Raw genomic sequence first — 22,494 nt, 5'->3', positions numbered from 1 at the left:
TTGCATACTGGTGTGTGTGTCTGTGTGTGTTTTACAAGCTGTATAGACACAGATGAGTAATTGATAAGTACTACAGGCTCTGCTTCTAGGAAGCATGTTGAGAGAGGGGTTAAGTGAGGGCAGGGATTCCCTCGGTTGTTCTCCGTGCTCCTGCATCACTCCCCTCTTCCACTCCATGTTGGGGGGGGGGGCAGTGGAAACAGAGCCATGACGAGGCTGCAGTTGCTCAGTAATCTGGATCTGTGGTTATTTACAGCACGGGCAAATCCCCCAAGGGCTGGTTCTCCAGAGGTCTGATAGGACGCAGCTCTTTGGCAGGAGCAGAGGCCGAAGCGAGTACACCTTAGTCACTGGACAAGTGTTTACCCTGAGCTATCAGGGGCACCAGGCGAGCAGTGCACGCCATCGTCACACCACAACTGAACGCTGTGCTGTCAACAGCAGGTAAAGCAGATGGATGCAGTATGAGCCTGTGAGCTGCAAGTTAGCAGCTTATCAGCTGAAGTGACTTCAAAACACGGAGCTATGATGGAAGTGAAAATAAATGGTACATCTGAAAGTGATAAGTGTTTTACAGTGATGGGATGTTACAAAGCACATTTACTTCATTGTCACTGTACTCTTTTCATGTATCTGCACTTTTACTCCACGACATATAACTTCCTTTATCTGTTTCTTCAACGCATTCAGGTTGAATATTTTTATACTTTTTTTAAAGAAATCAATAAGAGCTAAATCGCTCCACTGATCCAATCAGAGTGAGTTCTTAACATTAGACCCCGCCTCCTTTAATGGGAGAAAAACGGGCCAGCAGCGGCAGAGACACCGCTGCCGAGACTAATGATGTATTTCATTAGGGAACAGGCTGCACTCCACAAGTACTTTGAATACTTTAAAAATATATAAAAACAAGTGCCTACTTTTACTCAAGTAGAAAAGTGAATTTGGCACTATTACTTGATTTGTGCATATTTATTTGTAATTTTCTTAAATAAAATGTTGAGTACTGCACCACTGTTTAGTAAAAGCTTACTGTATGTGCATTAGAGATTCCATTTGGATACTTTTAAAACCAAACTTGTGCTACCAGAGAACCAGTAGATGAAGTAGTACCAGCAGATTTATCCGGGCTCAACTATTGAGCAAGAGTCAGTGCCACCTGAGCACAAATTAAATTCATCTGGATTCATGTCCAAATTTAGGAGAGATGTCATCTTCTAGGGACCAAGTTTTATTCTGTCAGGAGTCATAACACGGGTTGTTGTTTATATAATTAGCCTCATTATAAATATATGTCCTCTGTCAGCAGTTAACTTTACCAACTTTTTTTTTTCCCCTCACAAATGCCAAGAATGGCCTCAGCTGCCATAGTTGCAACACATATCAAAGCAGGGAGTTTAACACACCAAAAAAAAAAAAAAAAATGTTTTGCTACGTTTTATCCAGGCTGAAAACAGCCCACGTCTATTACAAACAGGAAACATGCACCACGATATCTCCATAGAAAAAAGCCTCAGTGGGAGGATGGGCTACCTGCATGTTGTCTGTAGCATCTCCAAGTAAGCCTCCAAATGTGATCGCATTGGTAACAGTGCCCAGATATATGAACAGGATGGCAGACAGAGACTGGATGTGTATTGCATCGTAGAAGTCACTGGCGAAAAACGGTATCTTCCGCTTGATATCCAGGACAAGACCTCCACAGAACCTGAAAGACAGAAACATTAGAGTCTGCAAAGAAAGAAGGACTTGTTCCAAAAAACAATAGTGAACCGCTTTCTTTGTTCTTTATTCGTATGTAGAACATTTCCTCATCGGAATCTTACCGGGACCAAAGAGCGTTGCACAAAAACATTATTTTCCAAATTAAGATTTTCACTTTACACTCGACATTGACAGTAATCACATCCTATAAGGATCATAATCCGGATGATGATTTCAATCTTAAGGTGAATTACTTTCTGGTTCGCTGAAGCTCCTCTCCGACCTGGTGACCTCCTCCCCCCCCTTGTCCTGCATCATGGGGGGTGTCTCCGTTCATCTGAGGTGGCTCTAACCCGGCGTACATGTTCTTCCTTAAAACAGAAAAAGACACATTGTCAATATAGTCAGGAACACAGAGAGAAACTAGGATGAAATCTGTCAGGCATAGATTTAGTGTTGTTTTGTCCATCAAGCACATTGAAAACATGTGCCGTCAAATCAGTTTTGAAAATGTCTCTCGTAAAAAATGGAATATAAACATTTTATCCGACCGATATACATGATTTTACAGAGATGTAAGCTTTAGCCCTTTCCAATTAGGCTTTGACATAACTGATCCAATTTAGTGTGATGCAAGTATTGTCCTTAGTGACCTATACACCGTATACAATAGAATGTGTAGCAACAATACACTATCTACATGTTGAATCTGATCTCTATGTCCGCTTGATATAATCTCTTTAATCCAGAAAAGTCTAACATGTACTAGCCATGTACTAACTGGATGTAATGTGTGGGATGTTTAGAAAACACATCCTATCAATACAAATTTGAATAAATAAACATGAGAACTCACTCATTTCTGCACACTCAAGGACTTTGGTCTGGTTTTACCAGCCATTGAGGCTAGTGTTTGCTGATGACAAATTTTAGGTAAATATTTTATGTATAATGTTTGTTAGTGAGACAGTTTGTTGACTTTGTGACTCGTTTCCACTACTGTTGCTTTTGAAAAACATAACAATTTGCTTATCTAGAAGGAAAACTGTTTTTTCATTTACATACAAGTGTGATGTGTAGCTGCTGATCAACAGAATAAACTATCCCTGGTGTGGAGAGACTTTCGTGGCAATGTGATTTTCGTGCTGCATGTTCCATCCAACACATTGAATAGATTTATATTAGATTTATTATAGATTTATATACATTGACTTCATTCATTTGGATTAGGCTGTGAGGATTAGAGCAGACCTCTTATCTGAGGAAGGCAGCGACTTGGGCGGTTCTATCCTGATGTCAGGGTCCCACTCGCCGGGGGGCAGGACGATGACCTCATCCAGGAACTCCTCGATACCAGCCAGCAAGTCCTCTCTGTTCTTCGCTTTGTAGGCGATGTCATGGAATACCTGCCGACAAGCAAACAAACCGGCCTATTAGCAATCACCTAATCAATAATGTAACATGTGCTTAATTATTCATCCAGGGCTTTGGAGGAGGACAAAAAAATGCACAATTACATAGAGAATACTGCCCACAAGGGCTGGGACACAGGCCCAGAGTACAGCATTATTTTTTTACAATCTTCACAATGTACCTAAATTATGTGTCATCCTTGACGCGTGTCCTGAACCACAGGAACAGACAGGTACAGTATTACTCAAAATACAAACATTTGATAAACTCGTGTCGCAACTGTCACGAAGAGCCGAGGGGGTAAAGTTTAACTTGAGGAAATCCTGGAAACCACTTCCTATCCTGCTCTGTTGACATATGAGATATACTCGGAAAAGAGCTGAGGCCTGTGGGAATTGGCAAGGCCAGGTGCTACCAGGATTAAAGAACATTACGAGCTGCCTGTTGACACTCATGACAACACGGCAAGATTTAGTCAGCAGAATGAAGTGAAGTGAAGAAAACACTGGCGGCAATCACAGGCCTATAATAGAAAGATCTTAACCACAAACATTGTTAGGTTCAATGCATTTGTGCTGCCAACACCAAAACAAATTTGTCAACCTGAAGTTTAACACGCAGCTTAAGAGTAAAGCTATGGGCCAGGCAAACTGCTGTGGTGATTAATACAGCAATAGCCACAGAGCTGAGATTTGGCAAGAGGACAAGTAGGTGTTGGCAGTGAGCCAAATGCAGCTCTGATGAGATGGAGGCGATGGCAGAAAATATTTATTGATTATCAGCTGGTAATGACCGTCAGTCAACAACATTTGGATCCATTTCAACATATTTTAACAACTATTAGATGGATTCTCAGTGAATTGTGGTCCCCAGAGGATGAATCTAATGGACTCTTCCCTACCTTTCCTCCAGAGCCTGTACCACTGATGAGGTTACCTTTTGAGATTTCAACAAATAGCTAAGTATTGAAATTATTCTGGTGAAATTTTGAAACACTTAAAAGTATACGCTAGCAGAGTTTATTTTGCGATTTAATTACACTGCGTAGAAAGAAAAATATCAGTGTCCTTTCTAGACTTGCACCTTTCGAAATCTTAGTGAAGTGTTTTAAAGTCCGAAAGATTAGCCATGTCGAGATGCCCATTATCCCATTAATCCAGGCTTAATTAGTCCAATCAGAGCCTAAAGTCGCATCAACAGGGAGATTCAGGGAAGTGTTCTGTTGGTCCTCTATATATCATCACATTTGATATTGGAGGTTAACAAGTTCTTGATGCAAATACAGATACCATTAAAACCAGGTCAATCCCTCTGCTCGCGGGTTAATTTAAAAAAAGAAAGCGAAAGTAAAATGACAAACTATAATAAACATGACGTACCTCATCTGACATCAGGGTGGCGATGGCTCTTCCAATCTCATGATAAGACTTTGCTTTACCTTTGGGGCCAAGCAGCACAAAGAGAAATCTAACAGGATGAAAATAAGATGTTTGGGAACATCACATTAAAGTCACAATGCAACTTCAACCCAAGTGATGGTAGCACTTTTACATTCATACCTTGTGGGCACCGGGACCTCGGTAAGAGCCCCCAGCATGACGGCGTGCTGCAGACGAACAAACGCCACAAAGGGGGCTTCCAGGAAATCAACCTCTCCGACCAGCACGTTGGAGGCTTCTGCATCGCGGGGAAGCTTTTTCATGAACTTGTTCTTCAGCTGTTGGGACAGGGAGAGCAGGACAGAGAGGGGGAACGTGAGGTGAATGAAAACATCACACAAAATTTGTTACAAGGATGGTACCAGTGATGTTTCATGAGATACAAATTAAAAAAAGAGCAAGACATACTGACTGAAACTTCTCTAAATTCAGTGATTAATGATAGATGACATATCAAATAAGGGCGGTAGTTAAAATGCTGCTGTACCCAGGCAAGGGCTGACTAGGTGTCGTATAAGAACAGGGAGTCCACTCCCTTTCCTACAATTATATGCCGAACAACAGCTTGACTTTATGCCACCGAATAAACATATTTTACCACGAGGGCGTGAAACTGCATCTACAGGCACGTGTATAATCCACACTGTGCTCATTTTAGATTCAATAAAAGACATAAGCTCTGGATGACAGAAAAATGCCTCACTTGCAAGATGACTAACAAATTGACCCTCGAACAAATGAGCTTTAATGCCACTTGTTACCGGTTAACTGCTTCAGCGATGTATCCGTCGACCACACAGCCAGTTAACCCGGCCATGAGTCAGAGAGAAACTGCACGTGCTGATGATAGAAACTCGCATGACAAAGAATGGAGACAGTGAGCTTTTGTTGCACAGCGCAGGGAGAGAGCCAGGGGTCTTATCTGACAGTATGTGAGGCTCACAAGCCCGGCCACACACACACAGCCCGACACATGACCTTGCATAGTGCCGCTTTGTGAATGGAACCCATCACCGACTAGGTCACACATCATCTCTAGAGAGACACAAACGCATTACCTGATCCTTCTCCGGTTTGTCAGAGAAGTCGCTCAGGCTGTTGGAGGTGAGGTTGCGATGGGCGGTCGTCGGGCTACCTGCAGAGAGATAAAAGACACTGTTGGGATCAAAGAGGCCCGACTGCAGAGCTTCAACTGAGACGCACGGCGGCCAAGGGAGAAGAGGAGGCCAAGAAAAGAAAGGCGCCGGGAAAGTACACGGAGAGAGCCAGAAACATCAGGACCGAGCTAAATGTGGCAGGGCTTAAGCTTTAGGACTAATGCCAGATGGTCGTTCATTCAAGCACTCCAGGGAGAGGAGAGCCGGGCTACATGGTCTCCTTAGGCACGAGTCAGCAGAAACATGCTTAGGCAACTATTGGCAAGTGTTTGAGAATGTAAACGTACTTACTTACTGGCAATGGAAGAGAACATAGTCTTCCACATTTTATAAATAAACAAAACACAAGCTTGTTAACATGATGGCCTGGATGAGTTAAACTTAAGTACATTTTTGGGGATGTAGCCATATTTGTTCATTTCCATGCATGCAGCTCCGACAGTGCATGGAAGCACAGGGCTGTACAGTACTACAAATGTCATTGAATTAACCACTGTAGTGCTTTTGAGATAATGTGTGGGTTTGAAACGCAGATGGTTGTTTATGTGGATGGTGAAATTAGGATTTGTGTACCTGCTTGTGTGCGCGGTGAAGTGATGATGTATTGCTATTCTACTTGTAATTGTAGTCCGTCGTGTTAGTAAAAACCACGTCTCCGTCTGTAAGGCCCATACTTCAAACACTAAATCCCACAATCCCTTTCCCCCCCTCAGTGCAAGTACCAATCCAGAGAGAGACGTTACAACTTGATGAATTAACTTTAAGTGGTATTTTCAGTTCAGAAATCAAACCATCCACAAAACGAGCCTAAAAAAGGTCTGACAGGGTTAGTAATTGATGCACACACACAGACAGGTTACCAGATTTGTTTTTAGTTATCTACAAACATTCTTAATTCATTATAAATATATATACATGTCTATCTATGATGATATAAATGATAGAATTAAGCCGCTAATTTAAATATATATCGTCATTTTGATACGGTTGTAATGTTATTGCAATAGAAACAAAGTTTATCTGAAACAACGCGTTAAGGTTTGCTATTCATGTGCCTTGATAGTAAAAAAACTCATTAGCTCGTGACATTCCAGTTTAGGTGCACTACACCTGTGATCGTTCTCAGATGTTTACTTATGCGCCATCTTTGTGGCAACAAAACTAGGAACCTCTGTAGCACCAGTGCGATATGCAAAAAAGAAGTTAGCGTACAGCCCTGGAGGGGGTTCCAGATTCTCACTGCTTTCCATACAGCGTCACCTCACTTACAGAGGTATCCCATGCTGGCGCTTCTCATGACCTCACATGGTTCCTCTGGGTTTGAACAAGGCACAGGGTGCTCGCGTGCTGTTACGCCCAAGATGCAGGAAGTCAGAGGTAGCGTGCAGACCCAGGCAGAAGGAAGGAAAGGAGAGAAAAGAAGAAGGAACACCAGGTTGAGAGGGTGGAAAAAATACAAGGAAAAGAGGTTGTATTAGAACAACAGATGTTAGTATAAGAGTTTTTACAAACGAATGAGACGACAAAGACAGTAAAAGTGAAAAGGAATTGATTTCAAGGCTTTTGATTACCATTCTCCGGGTTGGAAAACAATCTACTTGCACTGGAAACACTCTTTCCAATGTCTGCGAGAGAGCGCAAGTTGGACTTCTTGGTCTGGTGACGGTGCTTCCGAAGCAGCGTGTACATGACCTTCTCCTTCAGTTCCGGCTTCAGCTGACCGCTCTCAATCTGGCTGTCGGTGATCGTCTCTGTTAGAGGGACAGATTGGAACAAATTGAATATTTCAAAACATAGTGGGGTTTCGGGTGGTCTTCGGCACATTGCAACCCCACTTACCGACCACCTGTGGCAGCGTAGTGGCTTCCAGGTCCAGCAGGATCGTGCCCTTCTCGATGCACGTTTTGAGTTCCATCAAGCTGTGTAAGGACAGCGTGGCCACGTGAGGCTTGCTCCAGCGCTCGCCTCCCTTTTCCACCTTCTCCTCAAACTTGATCCATCTGGACAGAGGAGGAATATATTAAGAGAGCTGGACATTTGTTAATGACTGTGTTGGACCTTGCCAATAAATGTGGCATTTCAGCAAAGAGCCCATATACAAGAGCTTGTATAATATTTTTGTTTTCTTCTCTCGGCCAAGCTCCTGAAAGGCCACTGCATATTATAAACAAGTGTACATAATAGTGGCTTTATAGGTTCACCAACAGATACGCCTGTGAACAAAAGGAGAAGAGATGGGTTCTCTTTTCTTTACTAAAACAACCCCACTGTGTTTTGAATTGGACAGAGTTCAAGGGGCAAGAATAGGGGACGCAGGACAGCGTAGAAATCGGAAATAAATCTCTAGACTTGAGGAAATGCACATCATGCTGGAACGTAAACAGTATTACATGGAGCGGATCACGCACGCTCAAAATCTGAGAAACAAGACTCTGTCCCGGCCACGGAAAGCTTTGTATCGGAGTTAAGATTCAGGACAAGGATTCGTTTTTAATAATGATGCCTCGCATGCCACCAGTACAAAGAGCCATTCTCCTGAGGCCTGGGGATGGAGTTTCCTCTGAGGATAGAATATCCCTCTGGCGATGGTCAACATGCCTGTGATCAGCGATCTTAGTGGGAGAGGGGCCTGGTCACGGAGGCACCGTCGACCTCGAGGAGCTCATTGACTTTCCTTTTATATGCAACTCAAACTTTCACAATCCAAAACCTTGTTCCAAAAAATTCCTCTTACTTTTATCTGTGTTAAAATATAGAGATCTCATTTATTAAACTTGATCACTATGAACTTCCGTTGGACTTTCATAAGCAACAGGACTCCACTAATTTAAACATTGTCAGACTCATTGAAAGACAACTTAAAGAGAATCAGATTTAATTAACCGGGACAAGAGATTCTTATTTCCTCTTCAAAACCTGACACCTACATTACCCACAATGCACCTCAACCACCCACAGCTCAGTCGAGGATTCGGGTGTTTAATGCTGGGAGAATCTAACGTTTCCTGAAGGTGTCCACTAGTCTCAAGCAGTAGAGTCGAGGCCTACAGACTAACTCCACCCCCTCAGGTTTTTCATTTTCAGACATGCAGTCTTCAGACATTAACCAGGCTGACTCAAGTGCTATGACTTGAGGCAATTCCTCAGACTTACCTCAGCTCTGTCTGGAGCTTTGTACCTTTTTTTTCCCTCCATGTACAGAACAAAGAAGTACAGCAGGAAAAAAAATATAAGCTGACTGACACGTAAAACTCGTTGTCTCCCTTTTAAGATAAGATTACAAGAAGTTAAAAGAAACATTGGTGCACTTACAATGTTAAAGCCCTATGAGACGAATTGTTATTTGTGAATGTGGGCTATACAAATAAAACTTGATTGACTTATTTAACAGGGAATAGAAACGTGATCACAATGCTCAACTTCCTCAGCTGCAAAACTAAATCTATCTCCATTTGATTGCATCTTCTGTCTGTTTGTCAAATGCAGACAGAAGGCTCCAAAAGCCTATTAGAACATTTATATAAAAGGTGTTATTAGAACCACAATTTGCTGCCCAAGTGTAATGTGCTCTAGAGCTAAGTTACTTTGAGGCTTGTTCTGGCTATGTGGGAGTTTCGGCAGTTTCCTGGTCCCACAGAGTAGGTACTACAGATCTCAGTGGGATAAGAATAGACTGGGAGTTCACTGGAGTAGAGCCTATTTCCCTACACATACAAAATGTGACTATTCATAAAGGGATTGTGTTCCGCTGACTGCACAGGGATTCCGAGCGAGGTCGTTTTGTCGACTACACAGCTCAAGGCTCTTGATTAAAAAAAGAAAAGGGGGTGTTAGCGGTTTACATGTCTGATTTGGAAGACGCTGGACTCACCTGGCCGTCTCCTTCCACTCCATCTCCTGCCCGTCCACGGACAGCAGCTCGTCCAGCTCAGTGAAGAGCTGTGGTGGTGGGGGGCCATCGTCCTCCTCCCCCAGGATAAACCTGATCCGCTCAGCTGGAGAAACTGCCAGAAGGAAGAGACTTGTTAGGATACAACAAATCAATCCTGTCAAACTTTATATAAGCGCAGCTCTCGTTACCAGGGGCGTTTCAACAGGGGGGGCCAAGCCGAGCCATTAACCTGCGGCCCCAAGCTGAAAGGGCCCCTCAACAGCTGATAACATTGGGCCAAAGCAATAACAATTGTGAGAACCCGCTTAATTATACAATTGGAGACGCACAGGAGACAGCAGTGTCAACATATTTGGATATCACCATGAGGCCCAATGCCACAAGCTTTGTAACATTAGGTTTGTTTGAAGACTAATACATCCAATAGTGTGAATAAGCCTGGGATAGTGGTGGAGGTTTGCTATTCAACTCTAAACTTCACTATCGTTTATGCACGTTTCTGTTATCACAGTTATACATAATAGATTGAACATTGGAATGACGTGTTACTTGGATTACGTTTGATTTGATCTATAGGGCCCCCCAGGTCCCCTTTGCCTGGTTCCCCCAAAGTCCCTTGAAACACTCCTGCTAGTTAATGTGCTGGAGCTGATAAAACAGGATTGCATGAGCTCTTATTTATAAAACGGTTAAATAATTGTTCATGAAGTTAAGTTATCATGTAAAAACTTCCTGATATCTGACACATAACTGATCAAATCAAATAAAGAAGATTTGTTGAAGCTTTTTCCCCCAACTGAGTGCATAAGAAAATAAACTGACTTATATCGCAACACTGTCAAAAGATTGGACAGCCACAGTAATTTATCTTTTTAGCAAAACAGAGAGCCACGTCAGCCTTTCAAACTGTGGACATGATGTATAAACTGTGACATTAGTCTGCAAATTACAAAGGAGTAGCTGTGTTTTGGAAAAACAGTGATGTAATTGTATAAAGGCAACGCAGGCATCTTTACACGTTTGTTTTGGCCATACTGGCCTCTACTCAGTTTGAACCCATGAAAGGACAGCTGGTATTTAACCAAGAAGGGAGGAATTTTACATCACTAGGAAAAACCTTTTCTCAGAATATTCCCTTTCACTTCCTTATGAGAATTTGCAAAGATGACATGGGAGAATTTATCACCTGTAAATACTCATCTTCCTCCTACACCTTTTCAGAATCTATAGACACATAGGAGGTGTGCCAGTATTCACAATGAGTTCAAGTTACAGAACCATAGGCAGAGCCCCGATGTTTTGTTTTCTGTGCAAAAGGTTTTCCCATTGTGAGCTGAAATACTTACAGGTGTAGGGAAGTTTTGCAACAGTGTGGTGATGAGGGAGTGGAGCGCTAAGACACAAGAGGCCATTTAAGCAGCGTTCTCTTGATATGCTTTACCAGTGAGGATTCCACAGGCCAGTACTCAAATGGCGTAACAGTGTCTGTAACCTTTTAATCCTGACCAAGCTTAACTTGGAATGCTCGTTGTTAAAATAGTAACGTCGGAACTACGTAGCGGGAAAAACGAACAACTAAGCTACACAAAGGTCAAGATCAATGTCTTTAACACACTGGTAGCAGCTTAAGGATATATAAGGAGATGTGGCTTTAAAAAAAAAAAAAAAAACACAAAAACATAAGAATGAGACCTTTGGTGCCCTTTGGCCGTCCGACTTGCAGAACCTGACTTTTCAAGCAACGTGTGTTGACACCAGGTGTACACAACAATGCTCGCCACTTAAGCCCCATGACTAGTGTCCTCAACGAAAACCAGGCCTTTGTTGTAGTTACACATACACTTTAAAGTGGGCAGCTCCACAGGGTTTGCCACAATCAACAGGATTATGAAGATTTAGATGGAGGGCAAAACAGCAGAGTGGAGGGTTCCATGCACTCCGTCTGCCACTGTGTGTTTTGAGTCGGGGTTTCTGCCGTCTGGTACATGTCAGCCAAACCCACACCTCAGATTCTCTGGCCGTCGCCTTGTGCTGCATCTTTACAGTATGCAATGCTACACCGCACACCCCCACCTCCTCTGAACGTGCCCACACATGTAGGGAACTAAACATAACTTCCGAGCTAAGGACAGATGCCGATCCAGATCCCATGATGCACTTCAACTATTCCTCAGTGGAAGCAAGATAAAAAGGGTGAAACGTTAATGTGAAATTCTTTTCTGCTCAACGGGAGGAAAATGTGTGTCCCAGTTGCGGGTCAGGCCTCAACATACATCAGGGTCTGTCAGCTCTTTCAACCGCACACCACTGTTTACAGTTCAGATCTTCTGTGGAGATACAGCAGGAAGAGGCCGTGTGTGTGTGAACCAGAGGTCAGTTTAAAACCTGCTCCACTGTTTAGTTTAGTCCCACGTCTGTCCCACTGCCTGTTGATGTGCAGTCTGATATGAATTCCATGGATGAGCCACCATCATCGCTCTTTACGTTCACACAAATGTCACCATGTTTGGACCATACACATTAAATGCTACAGGGTAAAGTAAGGCCATGAATTTACAGCCACAAAGACTTGTAGGTTCCGATTCATAAAAGCAACAGACCCCTGTGCTGAGTTGTTATAGCACACCTAATGCTCATCTGATGGAGTGAAAAGTTGTGAAGAAAGTAACGGTTACTCAATAAGAGATATGAAACTACTGGAATATACAATATTCAATTAAAAATAAATAAATAAACTAACAAAACTTGACTCGTCGTTGATCATTTCGGCCCCATGACATCCAGATAGAGATTAATGTGAGCCAGACTCTTATCAGATCATGGTACCTCTGTATGACTAAGCAGCAGGCTGGTTTACACCTGAGCATGCGACGTAACGAGGAGGATTACAGCGTCAGGGGATTAGTCAAGTGCTCGTCTGTGAACTGACAGCTTGATGTGACCCTGACGTGATAAAGACAGTCAAAGCTGGGTAAATAAACAAGGTGATGCACTTGAACCTGGTGACAATTTCTTCCAATCTAACCTGTGATCGAGTTTCACTTCTTACATTGCTTTCATATTTAATTTAGGTTTCATTTAAATACCGGATTAATTTCCTCAGCAAGACGTTATAGAGCCATTACTTCAACTGATAAGGTTGAGCCACATGGTTAGAATTACTGAGGAGCTCAGAGTCCCTGTCACAGCCTTTAGGGATGTGGTAGATCTTTTTCCAAATCAGAGGCCATATAAGGGGCCACAACTTTCATATAAGGTTTAAGTAATTCATAGTTTACTGTTAGCTCCATTCGGAAAATTGTTCCTTGTTCAAGCACATTCTGTTCTTCAAAAAAGTTCTGAAAATGAGAACAAAAGTCATTCATTGTTAGAAAGTGACTTTTCTTTAGATTTTACTTATTAAAGGATGACAGACAGCGAGTACTTTAGCGGCCAATGAGCTGGGGCTAGTGCCCCTCTGGCCCCGCCCCTGCTATAGGGGGAACTCCAAATCATCATCTTTTTGTTTTTTTTAAATGAGGATGTTGCTCAAATCTTTTCTTATGAATCACCTCACATGTGGCATGATGCTTGAAAAGCTACATGTCTCTACATATTTGACCAGAGCTTTATTTGAACTTGATGATCCATTTCAAAAACACTGGAAATACAGGTTCTGTGACACCTTGAGTTTAGCGTGATCCTAAAGCAGCCTTCAGGTAAAGTACACGCTGCTGCTGTCATTGTCCACACACGCCCTGATGGAGGTAAATCCCCCTTTTCCCTTCCGCTCATTCCCATCTTCCAGCTCCATTTTGATACCATAATAGTTACTTCCACCAAGGATGAGCTCAGGTGTAAATAGCCCCCCATTGTGCCAATTTCCAGGCTCCGACATTTTTTAAAGTGAATTCCACAATACTGATAATTGCATGTCTTGTAAACAGCTTTTAACTGGACAGAAATGTTTGGAGCTCTTAAAAAAAAAACACCACCCAAGAGGATTGTTTGGTGATATAGATCAAGGTGACAGCATGGAGAGACCCACAAAATTAAATACACAATACACTTTCCCACCTGTTTACACATTAAAACATCTTTTCTTGTACATCCAGGAGACATGGGCTAATTATATATTATATTAAAGGTTCTTCCATGCCTCTTTTCTAAGCTTCAGTATAAGGAGAGACATCTGGTGTGTTTTCTCTTTCAGGAAGATGAAGACCTCAGGGACTGATAACAATCTTGATGTGCATTTTGCATCTCTGACATTTATTGCATCCTGCGTTATCACTCCAGTTATTCCACAAAATGAACTACTCTTCACCAGCATTGAGGTAGTTTTCTTAGGCCTATTTGCAGTGCAGCAACATCCTCATCTATTTGTGTGCAACATCTTGAATGCCTGCTTTGCTCCCTCTTCCCATCTACCTGGTTTCTAGCGCCTTTCCCACAATTCCCACAAAGAAGTGTTAATCATCGAGGGGCCGGATAATACCCCTCTTGTATTTACTTTACACACTACAAACCCAATCCAGTGTCATTTTCAGATTAGTGCTCAACATGTTCCCACTCCCTCCATTAATTCTGTTTAGTGTAGGTTTCTGCCAATTTATTTTTCCCTGAGCTTTCTTGGTCGTTGCCCCTCCCCGGCCTCCCTGCTCTGAATCACAAGCTCCCAAGCACTGACGTCCTGTAGGCTGTGATTTGTAGAATGCCACTTGATCTAAACCGGAATCTCAAGAGATGTATCTATTCATAATGTGGCTCCCATACATTGTACCCTGCTTTTGCAAAATTTCAGTTTATTTGACTCACTGAGAGGTTTGAGGATGCTGGTGGTGGACTCGTCTGCGGTCTCTCCATCCGACTTGTATCCCTCCGTGCTGTGCTCCGCTCGTTCCCGCTTCTCCTTGTGGCTCGACTTGCGTCTGTGTCGCCTCCTCCGCTGGTAGCTTTTGGGAACATGAACGCCGATGTACACGGTGTGGTGACCTGCCACAACACGGGGAATCACAGGTCAGATTACAGTCATAGTGAAAAGGACATCTCATTAATCCTAAAATGCATCGCCACTGGAAGAACAAAAACAATGAGGTACTGGTTGATCCGCTGTGATTCAGTGTAACTCATCTTTTTGGTGATGAAACCATTCATTGATAATAGGAAACTTTGTTGCTCATTTCCCAATCAGGCATAGATAGCTTTTTGTCAGGCACGTTGCATAATTGCACGAATGCCAAAGGCTTCCTACAATCGCAGCTCATACAGGAAATGATGAGTTAAAATCTCCAGGAAGTAATTACAGACACAGAAACCTCTCCCTGCTGGGATCGACCTACCACATTGGTGTTGAAGCAACCTTGGATTGTTGCATTTAACCATCCATTCCACACACAGGTCTTCTGGGCAGTGTTGGGGGGGGGGCTTTAGTTCTAAAATCTATTCCACCCATGTTCTTCCTTCAAAGCACTGACTCAGGTATCAGGGACAGATTAGTGATCTGTCTCTGAGACACCACTCAGTCAGGGGGGTAGTGACAACAAAGGTGAATTCTGATTACTTAAAAAATGTAATCAATTAATGTAATATTGGTTTTAAGTCTAGAACTATGTTCCTTCAAATAGAAATTTGAGATATGGCTTAAAGCAGAACCTAACGTGCAATGCTTCCACTTTATCTCATGTGTTTTAGTTTATTTGCGTGTTGTCATAATTTGTGGTATATTTAGTATCATGGGCTGTTTGCTTGGGTTTATTTTGGATACTTTGGATGGTATGAATAGTGCGCATGAGCTATGCAAAGATGTTTGTTCAGCCAACTCCGGTCCATTACAGTGTTGACTCTGTTGATTAAGGAGCCTCGTCACAATAAATAAATAAATTCCAATCGCGTCTATTTAAACCTCACATTTTGTTGTTGGGTGTATTGGAACACTGCTTTGTGGGTTTTTATGACATCTGTCGCGCGTCCCTGTGGTCAGCCTCGCTTCCTCAACTAAACTAGGATTCAGCAGGCGTGCAACTGACGAGGCACATTCCCATGCAGCCGAGCAGAGCTCCTTGCGACAGCGACACACAAACATCTTGACACAAGGCCAACAACCCTCTGACGTGGTTCTCTTTGTGTGCAGCCTTAAGTGTTCGTTTGTGAAATATGTGACCGTTTCACTAAATGCACGTGGGCGTCTCTAGATTAATTGTTTTGTGGCTTTCGCACTGGACAGGATTAGAACACTTGAAGACGCATCTTCCAGCACAGAAATGGTAAGCTAAACTGGACATTGTGTATCTTTGATAAAAAAAGTGAGAACACTTGGGCAGACAAAGGGCAACATATAATAAGGATAATGTTACCTTCTACTTCCCCTTCGTCGCAGACATGTTTGACAAAGGAAGCCCCTCTGTCCAACACTGCTTCATCCTCCATTCTACAAGAAAAAGGGAAAAAAAACATTTAAATAAGAGAAGCAAGTTTACAAATATATGAGTCAAACAAAACTATTTACTTTCAAAAATTAATGCTTGTCCTCTATTTGTACATATTGTCAAAAATAAACTTTAAATCAAACTGAAGAAATTACACATTTTTTAAGGATAAATTAATCTTCATGAGTCAGACATTTTAGAGGATATTCAATAATATTATTTATCAACTGTCATATTTCCTTAGCTTATCGTTTGTTCTGAAAAAGAAATTGTCTTTCAATTTAAAAAAATGGTTAATTTAGATAGTTACCATTAAACACACTCCTGATAATGACCCCTGTTCAGCAAATTATTATTCTGACCAGCAATTTATCTTAGTTGACATTTACTTGAGGCTTAAAAACTAAAACAAGGATTAAACACATGTTACAGTAAGAACAATATCAATACAAGTCATTTCTGGACTTCAATTATCACACTCTAGTTTTAATGTCTGAATCCAATATTTTGTACAAATATATTTGACGCAGAAGGGTTTAAAAACATGCATTATTGTTTAGCAAGGGCTTCGAAATCAGTTTTCCAAACAAGCTGATAAGTGCATTAGCATTTCTGATGGTGGGGCCGTCACCCACACACGACCAAAGTGTTACCTGCTCATCCACCTACACTGCTGAACGCAGGACTGCATAATCAAAAGAAAGCTTATTCCTTCAGTGAGCACGTGTAGAAACTACAAAGCGCCTTTAATGACAGTAAGATGACCCTTCAATATCAATCACATTTAAATGACAGTCGCACTGGTTCTTCTAGTTCACAAACACAAGACTTCACTGTTTACTTTGAGGTCCCAAGGCTACATGACCCGGCGTTTTTGTCGGATTGTCGCGCCCAAATCTTCCTGGAAGGTTGGAGGGTAAAGTGGCTCCTCGAGTCCAGCAAAGTGTGGACTAACTTTTCAAGCCTCAACATAAGGGAAACTCCAATCCAAACACACACGTAACGCAGGTACAAAGGAAACACGCCTAGTTCTGGAAAACTGAGGCAAGCAAATTACTGTTCCAGGAAAAAGCTGTTAGTTCGGAATGAATTGCGAATTCTTACAAGCTAAGATCTGTGTGAACTGTACTGTATATATGGATATGTGTTTTGTATACTTTGGCTGCACTATATATCTAATGTATCGTCATTGCAATAACAGCCGTGATGTATACGGACCGCAAAAGACTGCTTGAACAGTGATAAATCTATCCAATCAAATTTGAAACTCCTCTGTCACAGCTAATTCGACCAACCACTTCATGGGAATAGTTTTTGTAAAACAGCAAAACATAAATGTTTGATTTCTGATGCGAATCAAGAATGTTAAATTGTTAATAAACATCTGAACAGTTTCAATTTGCTACTGACCAATCCCCAAGTGAGGTCCACAGAGTCCCAACAAAATTTGGGGATGGGAGCAGTGTACACAAACTACTAAATAAACAAAGTCAGGAAGGATACAACTTGTTCCTCTGCTTGCACTAAGAGCTCATCTGAATTTTCCCCAGTGGATACGGTATCTGGCCTTGAGGGAGATAGAGGTAGCCTATCATGCTGATAGCAGACCCAATGTTGATGCCACCGGCCCGAGATCAAATGAGTGATGACGGTCGGCTGGGCCTCGCGCCAACATTGACATGCAATAGTAATACTGTGATTAGCCTCTGTAGCCTCCTTTTGTGGCCCATTGTTGCTTACGAAAAAGAGAGGTCAAGTTCCCACACGGCGCCGTGCGGAGAGGGTTGCTGTATTGCTCGACTCCACATTTCGGCTTGTTGTGGTTGTACGCTATCTCTCTTTTCCTCCAGGACAGAGTGTACAGAAAAATAACCACCAATTTCAGGGAGCTGCCTTTGTTGCACAGTTTTCTACTTGGAGCTCATGTATCGGAGGGACGCTGGTTCAGGGAACGAAGAAGAGAAACATCCAAAAGTATGAAAAACAAATAGGAGTTATTTTAATCCTTTCTTACACAAACATTGTGTATTTAGTATTTTGGGAGGATCTTAGACATGTGGGAGCTTTCCAGGAAAGCAGCCCGGTCTAGTAGTGTTAACCTCTGAAACAGGTGAGGTGTGGGGTGTGTGTGGGCCGGTCTTGTGACATAGGTCTTCAGAAGACCGCCGGCCACACTGAGGAGCAAAGGAAGCTCATGTTGCAGGTTCAGTGCTGCTACAGCACCATGTTAATCAATCCACACATTAAACTGGTAGTGGAGGTCAAGAAGAACTGAAGCAGATAGGTGAAAAGAGGACAAGAAACATTACTGCTACTACCACCATCTTCAGCATTCGCCTGCAAAGTCCAACTGACTTACGCTTCATTTAAAATCAGGTAGCTGCAGGCAAAACAGAAGATAAATCTATGTCTTGTGTATGAAAGCAGAGAGCAGATAAGATCCTATGACTCCGCGTCCACGTTATTGTAAATGCCGGAAATCGTCTTGATCTTTTTTCATTTCCTGCTATGACTTCCAACTGGGTGATTAATTAAAAAAAAAGAAGAAAATCAAAAGCTGGGTGAGGGTCACAGCAACCAGCTACATCCATCTTGCGCTGGCGAACAACTTCACTGCTTCTTGGTGACCTCATGAAGAGTGGATAAACCTGTCGGTGCGTGAGGAGCCTGCGGGATCAGCTGCCGGGGATCAGGGATCATCGCCATCTCTTTACAGAGTGACGCACCCAATCCCACCAGGCCAGGTTCACAGTGAGGGTAGGTGCCCTCAGCGCGGGCAGAGAAACAAGCAGAACTGTGGGGTTTTATGAATATTAAAGCAAGTTCCCCACATCAAGGTATCAGATATTAAAAAGACCAGAAGGCTGCAAAAGTAGCAGTAGGAACATTCTTAGCCACCCGTGATGGAGAGGCACCAGAGGCTGGGGTCAGTTTGAAGTCAGATACTTGCAATGGATCAAAATGTGAATAATAATATCTTTGTTTTATAGCACATGTCAAGGTACCCAAGGCTGCTTCACAGAACTAGGAGATGAGAATAAAAATGGAACAAACCAAGCATGGGAAAAAAATATTAGAAAAGGAAAATAAAAAGGTGGAAATGTTTAATGAAATGTTAAATATCAAAAGTATTGAAAATGCAATAGAAACCCCTCAAACTATGCTTATTGTATGGTTGTGAGTTATGAGTGACGACAGTGCAATATGGAACCTTTAAAGTCCACTCATACTGAGGTGACTCATACTGAAGGGATAAAAAAAAAAAAAAAAACATCTATTTGGAACACGTCATTTGTTATTTTAGAACATCATATATGCTGAAGTGTGAAACGAATTTTAAAAAGTTCGGCTAATGAGTATATTGTTGTGTTCCTTGTTCTTGGTGGTGAAGGGTCATCTGATGGGACCCTGGCACAGCTCTGTGTTTGAAACGTGTCCAAAACAAATCTAATCAGACTCTAAACGGTCATTTCATTTGTTGTTGGCTGCTGTACCACCTTTATCGTTTTTCCTGTTTGTTGTGTGCATGTCCGTTTGTTTTATTATTTTAATAAATGCTTCCTCTTCCTCTTAACTGACCTTAACTCTAAGTTCTGTAAGTGTTAGTAGGTATTGGTTTGTATTAGGGGACTGGTTACTTTTACATACACATGTTCTACAGCTTCTGTTAAAAAGTATTAAAACACTTATATAGGTTTAATGGGTTTTAAGGAGCAGGTCAGACAGAGGTAACGAATGACACATGCCTGGCATGAGTTATCGTTTATGCAATTACTGAACAGGTCAGGTACACCTTAACTTGTGGAATTTCCTCTGAAAACTTTAGAAGAAGAGACAGGGAAGTTGATTTCTGTGTGATTGCACATTGCATTGAAGATTTCCAGTCAGCACAGAGAGGAAGAGTCATCCAAGCAAAAGTATCCTGCACCAAAAAAGAAAAAAGAGCCAGGCATTTCCCCATTGCAACTCGTATTGCGCAACGACCCTGCAGACCAATGAGGAATAAACCTGCGTGTTCACAGTTTCTGTTGACACTGAGAAGAGAAAACTGGGGGTTACACCTCATTTCTGAGTTGTATGGGGGGTGAAAGTGTGACTGCACCCCCCCACACACCAAGTGCATGTTGTTGATTTGATCCAGACTGTACACTGACTCATTCACTGGCTGCATGCGAGAGGCTCACAACGAAACTGGCGCGTTTCTGCTGCCTATCAGAGGAAATGGAATCGGTTCCAGACGCGTACATTTCCGTGTCGTATGCGTGCAGTCACTGCGCAGCGAGGACGCACACGCTGCCCCACGTTGGATCTGGATTTCTGGAGTGTCTGCTCATTGACCACATGGTCTGTGAGACACACACACAAACACACACAAAACTGCATTCATGAAGTGGCCCCAGACGCTTGAGGGACTCGGTGTCCAGCACTTGGCCTCTGCGCCATGCGTCTCTCTAATCGATACCGACAGGTTCGTGGAAAAAAGATTATCGAGCCGAGGAGCCAGCCAAGAGTGTAGCTCGCATGAATCAAACAAATCCTAACGTGACAAGGAGCCAAACAAACAGGCTGTGGATTATTTAGATAACGTGCGAGTGAACCACTGAACCGAGCTATGCCACCCATTTACGCACAGAAAGTCCTCTAATGGAAACTTTGAACGTGTCCAGCTCCAGATGACTTGGTGAATGGAACTCACCTGGAGCCGTCACTCCTCCACCTGGCCAGGAAGCGGGGGCCACAACCCGCAAGGTAAAGTTTCCTCAAACAAGGAAAGTTTGGAGAAAGGTCGTGAACTTACTTGTTCTTCTCGGAACTCATGGTGACGCACCAGCCTGGACTCCTGCGGTTCCTCCTGGTCCTGTCACCTCTTGTGTTCGGGTTTTCGGGAGATCGTCACCTCCTCTGGAGCTGTGGCGCTTTAGCAGCCGAGCCAAAGTTAACAAAGAGGAGTCGTGGCAGGAGTTCCTCTCTTCCTCTCGCAGGACGGACTTCTTCTCGGGGACTCCACAGATCGAGTGTCGGGCTGGACTCGCTCAGGTTGTGCCACGGTCACATCCCGGGGGGGGGGGGGGCACTTCATTCAGGTTCCGTGTCTCCGGTGGAAGCGTGCGCGGAGACTCTGAGAGCGCAGCGTGTCCCTCTCCATATTTAAAGTGCCATCCCTCCTCCTGCGTGACGACACCAGGAGGAGGAGGGTGTCTGAGGGCGAAATGAACAACAGCTTCATTGATGAGAATTATAACATTTCTTTTATTCTAATGTTTAGTATGGTAAGTTTCACATCCATAAATCTGGAATGGCTGATACTATCCCCAATTTCACAGGATTTCTATCTGAAAGAATACCAGTGCAGTGTCCATAATAAACCTGCCTGTTTGGAATTGGCTGGTCTCTTGTTCTGTGTTAATGCTCTGGAGCTACTTTAGAACTATTTATTGTCATCAGTGAGTCCTCATCAAACAGTTCCACGATATACTGTCACTTTTATATTGTTTGTGTGCCGAGCTTTTTATAAACACTCAATGGTGCAGAGTGAAATTAGGAAACTTTGCGTTCATCCCACCTGGTTTATTTGCAGTGAAGATTCAGTTCTCAGACTGAAGGCACAGTCCCTTCTACAGAGCACTGGTTGCCATTTTTAATTCACCTTTTTTATATTAATGTTTAACTTTACAAATGTCCAACTTGCACCAAACAGGGCACAGCAATTTCTCGGGTAACTTACGAAACATATGCCAAGTGGGAGGTCAATGAGATAAACGATTCGTGAGAAACTCTTTCCACATTCAGGCGTTTTGTGGAACAAGTAGGTAGATGAAGCCTCTCCAACTAATAGACAATGAAAAAGTAACAAAACTATCCAAATGTACACTCAACTTTTCAATGAGCTATAATAAAGTGTGTCCCCCCCACACACATTTATTTTCTCTTCTCATATTTACGTTCATGCTTTTGAGAAATTGTATGCATGTACCTTTTTTGGGTCTTTCTAATCAATATTGATTTATTTCCATTACTATTTAACTGTACTGTCACTTAAAATGGTTATTTCTGTGTTGAGCACATATCTGTAGTGTTTGTCTATATACATACAAATGTTTTAATGTTTCAGAGAGTTAGGGTAAAAACACTTGTACCAGGCAAATTCAAAATTCAATAACAAAACAATAATGCCTAGGGCAACTTTTTTTTGTATTCAGGTGTTAATTCCACATCCAACAAGAATAACAGCAAATCATGTTGTGCATCATATTCACCTGACACCTGAGTTTGTGTATTGAGAGTACACAGAGCTTGAACATGCACTGTGGTTAGTTGTCAAACACACACACCGCACCAAAGAGCCGTGCAGCTTTACCTGCTAGTGCCTCTTCATCTCAGTAATTAAAAAGGCATTAAACGTGACAAATTAAAGCACCTATTTCAGGGAGCCTAAGGCGAATCCCATTGGAACGACCTGGTAAAGCTCAGCAGACCAAAAT

At 42.6% G+C, this 22,494-nt stretch overlaps 1 protein-coding gene across 2 annotated transcripts in view; it reads right to left on the bottom strand.

Annotated features, from left to right (window-relative positions):
- LOC132998612 (electrogenic sodium bicarbonate cotransporter 1-like) overlaps nucleotides 1-21,067 on the bottom strand; it is a 32,227-nt gene extending 11,160 nt beyond the window's left edge. For both annotated transcript variants that reach the window (XM_061068350.1, XM_061068342.1), the window contains exons 1-12: nucleotides 20,811-21,067; nucleotides 15,941-16,014; nucleotides 14,403-14,579; nucleotides 9,585-9,717; nucleotides 7,553-7,713; nucleotides 7,285-7,464; nucleotides 5,615-5,691; nucleotides 4,677-4,834; nucleotides 4,497-4,584; nucleotides 2,956-3,110; nucleotides 1,959-2,075; nucleotides 1,534-1,708 (exon numbers count right to left, since the gene is read on the bottom strand). In XM_061068350.1, the coding sequence (XP_060924333.1) occupies nucleotides 1,534-1,708; nucleotides 1,959-2,075; nucleotides 2,956-3,110; nucleotides 4,497-4,584; nucleotides 4,677-4,834; nucleotides 5,615-5,691; nucleotides 7,285-7,464; nucleotides 7,553-7,713; nucleotides 9,585-9,717; nucleotides 14,403-14,579; nucleotides 15,941-16,014; nucleotides 20,811-20,830 (1,515 nt within the window). In that variant the 5' untranslated portion in view covers nucleotides 20,831-21,067. The remainder of the gene's footprint in view (nucleotides 1-1,533; nucleotides 1,709-1,958; nucleotides 2,076-2,955; nucleotides 3,111-4,496; nucleotides 4,585-4,676; nucleotides 4,835-5,614; nucleotides 5,692-7,284; nucleotides 7,465-7,552; nucleotides 7,714-9,584; nucleotides 9,718-14,402; nucleotides 14,580-15,940; nucleotides 16,015-20,810) is intronic.
- Between the last annotated feature and the right edge of the window lie 1,427 nt (nucleotides 21,068-22,494).

Source organism: Limanda limanda, chromosome 1 (assembly GCF_963576545.1).
Source record: "Limanda limanda chromosome 1, fLimLim1.1, whole genome shotgun sequence".
In the NCBI taxonomy this organism is placed as follows: Eukaryota; Metazoa; Chordata; class Actinopteri; order Pleuronectiformes; family Pleuronectidae; genus Limanda; species Limanda limanda.
This window is presented reverse-complemented; position numbering and strand designations above follow the sequence as displayed.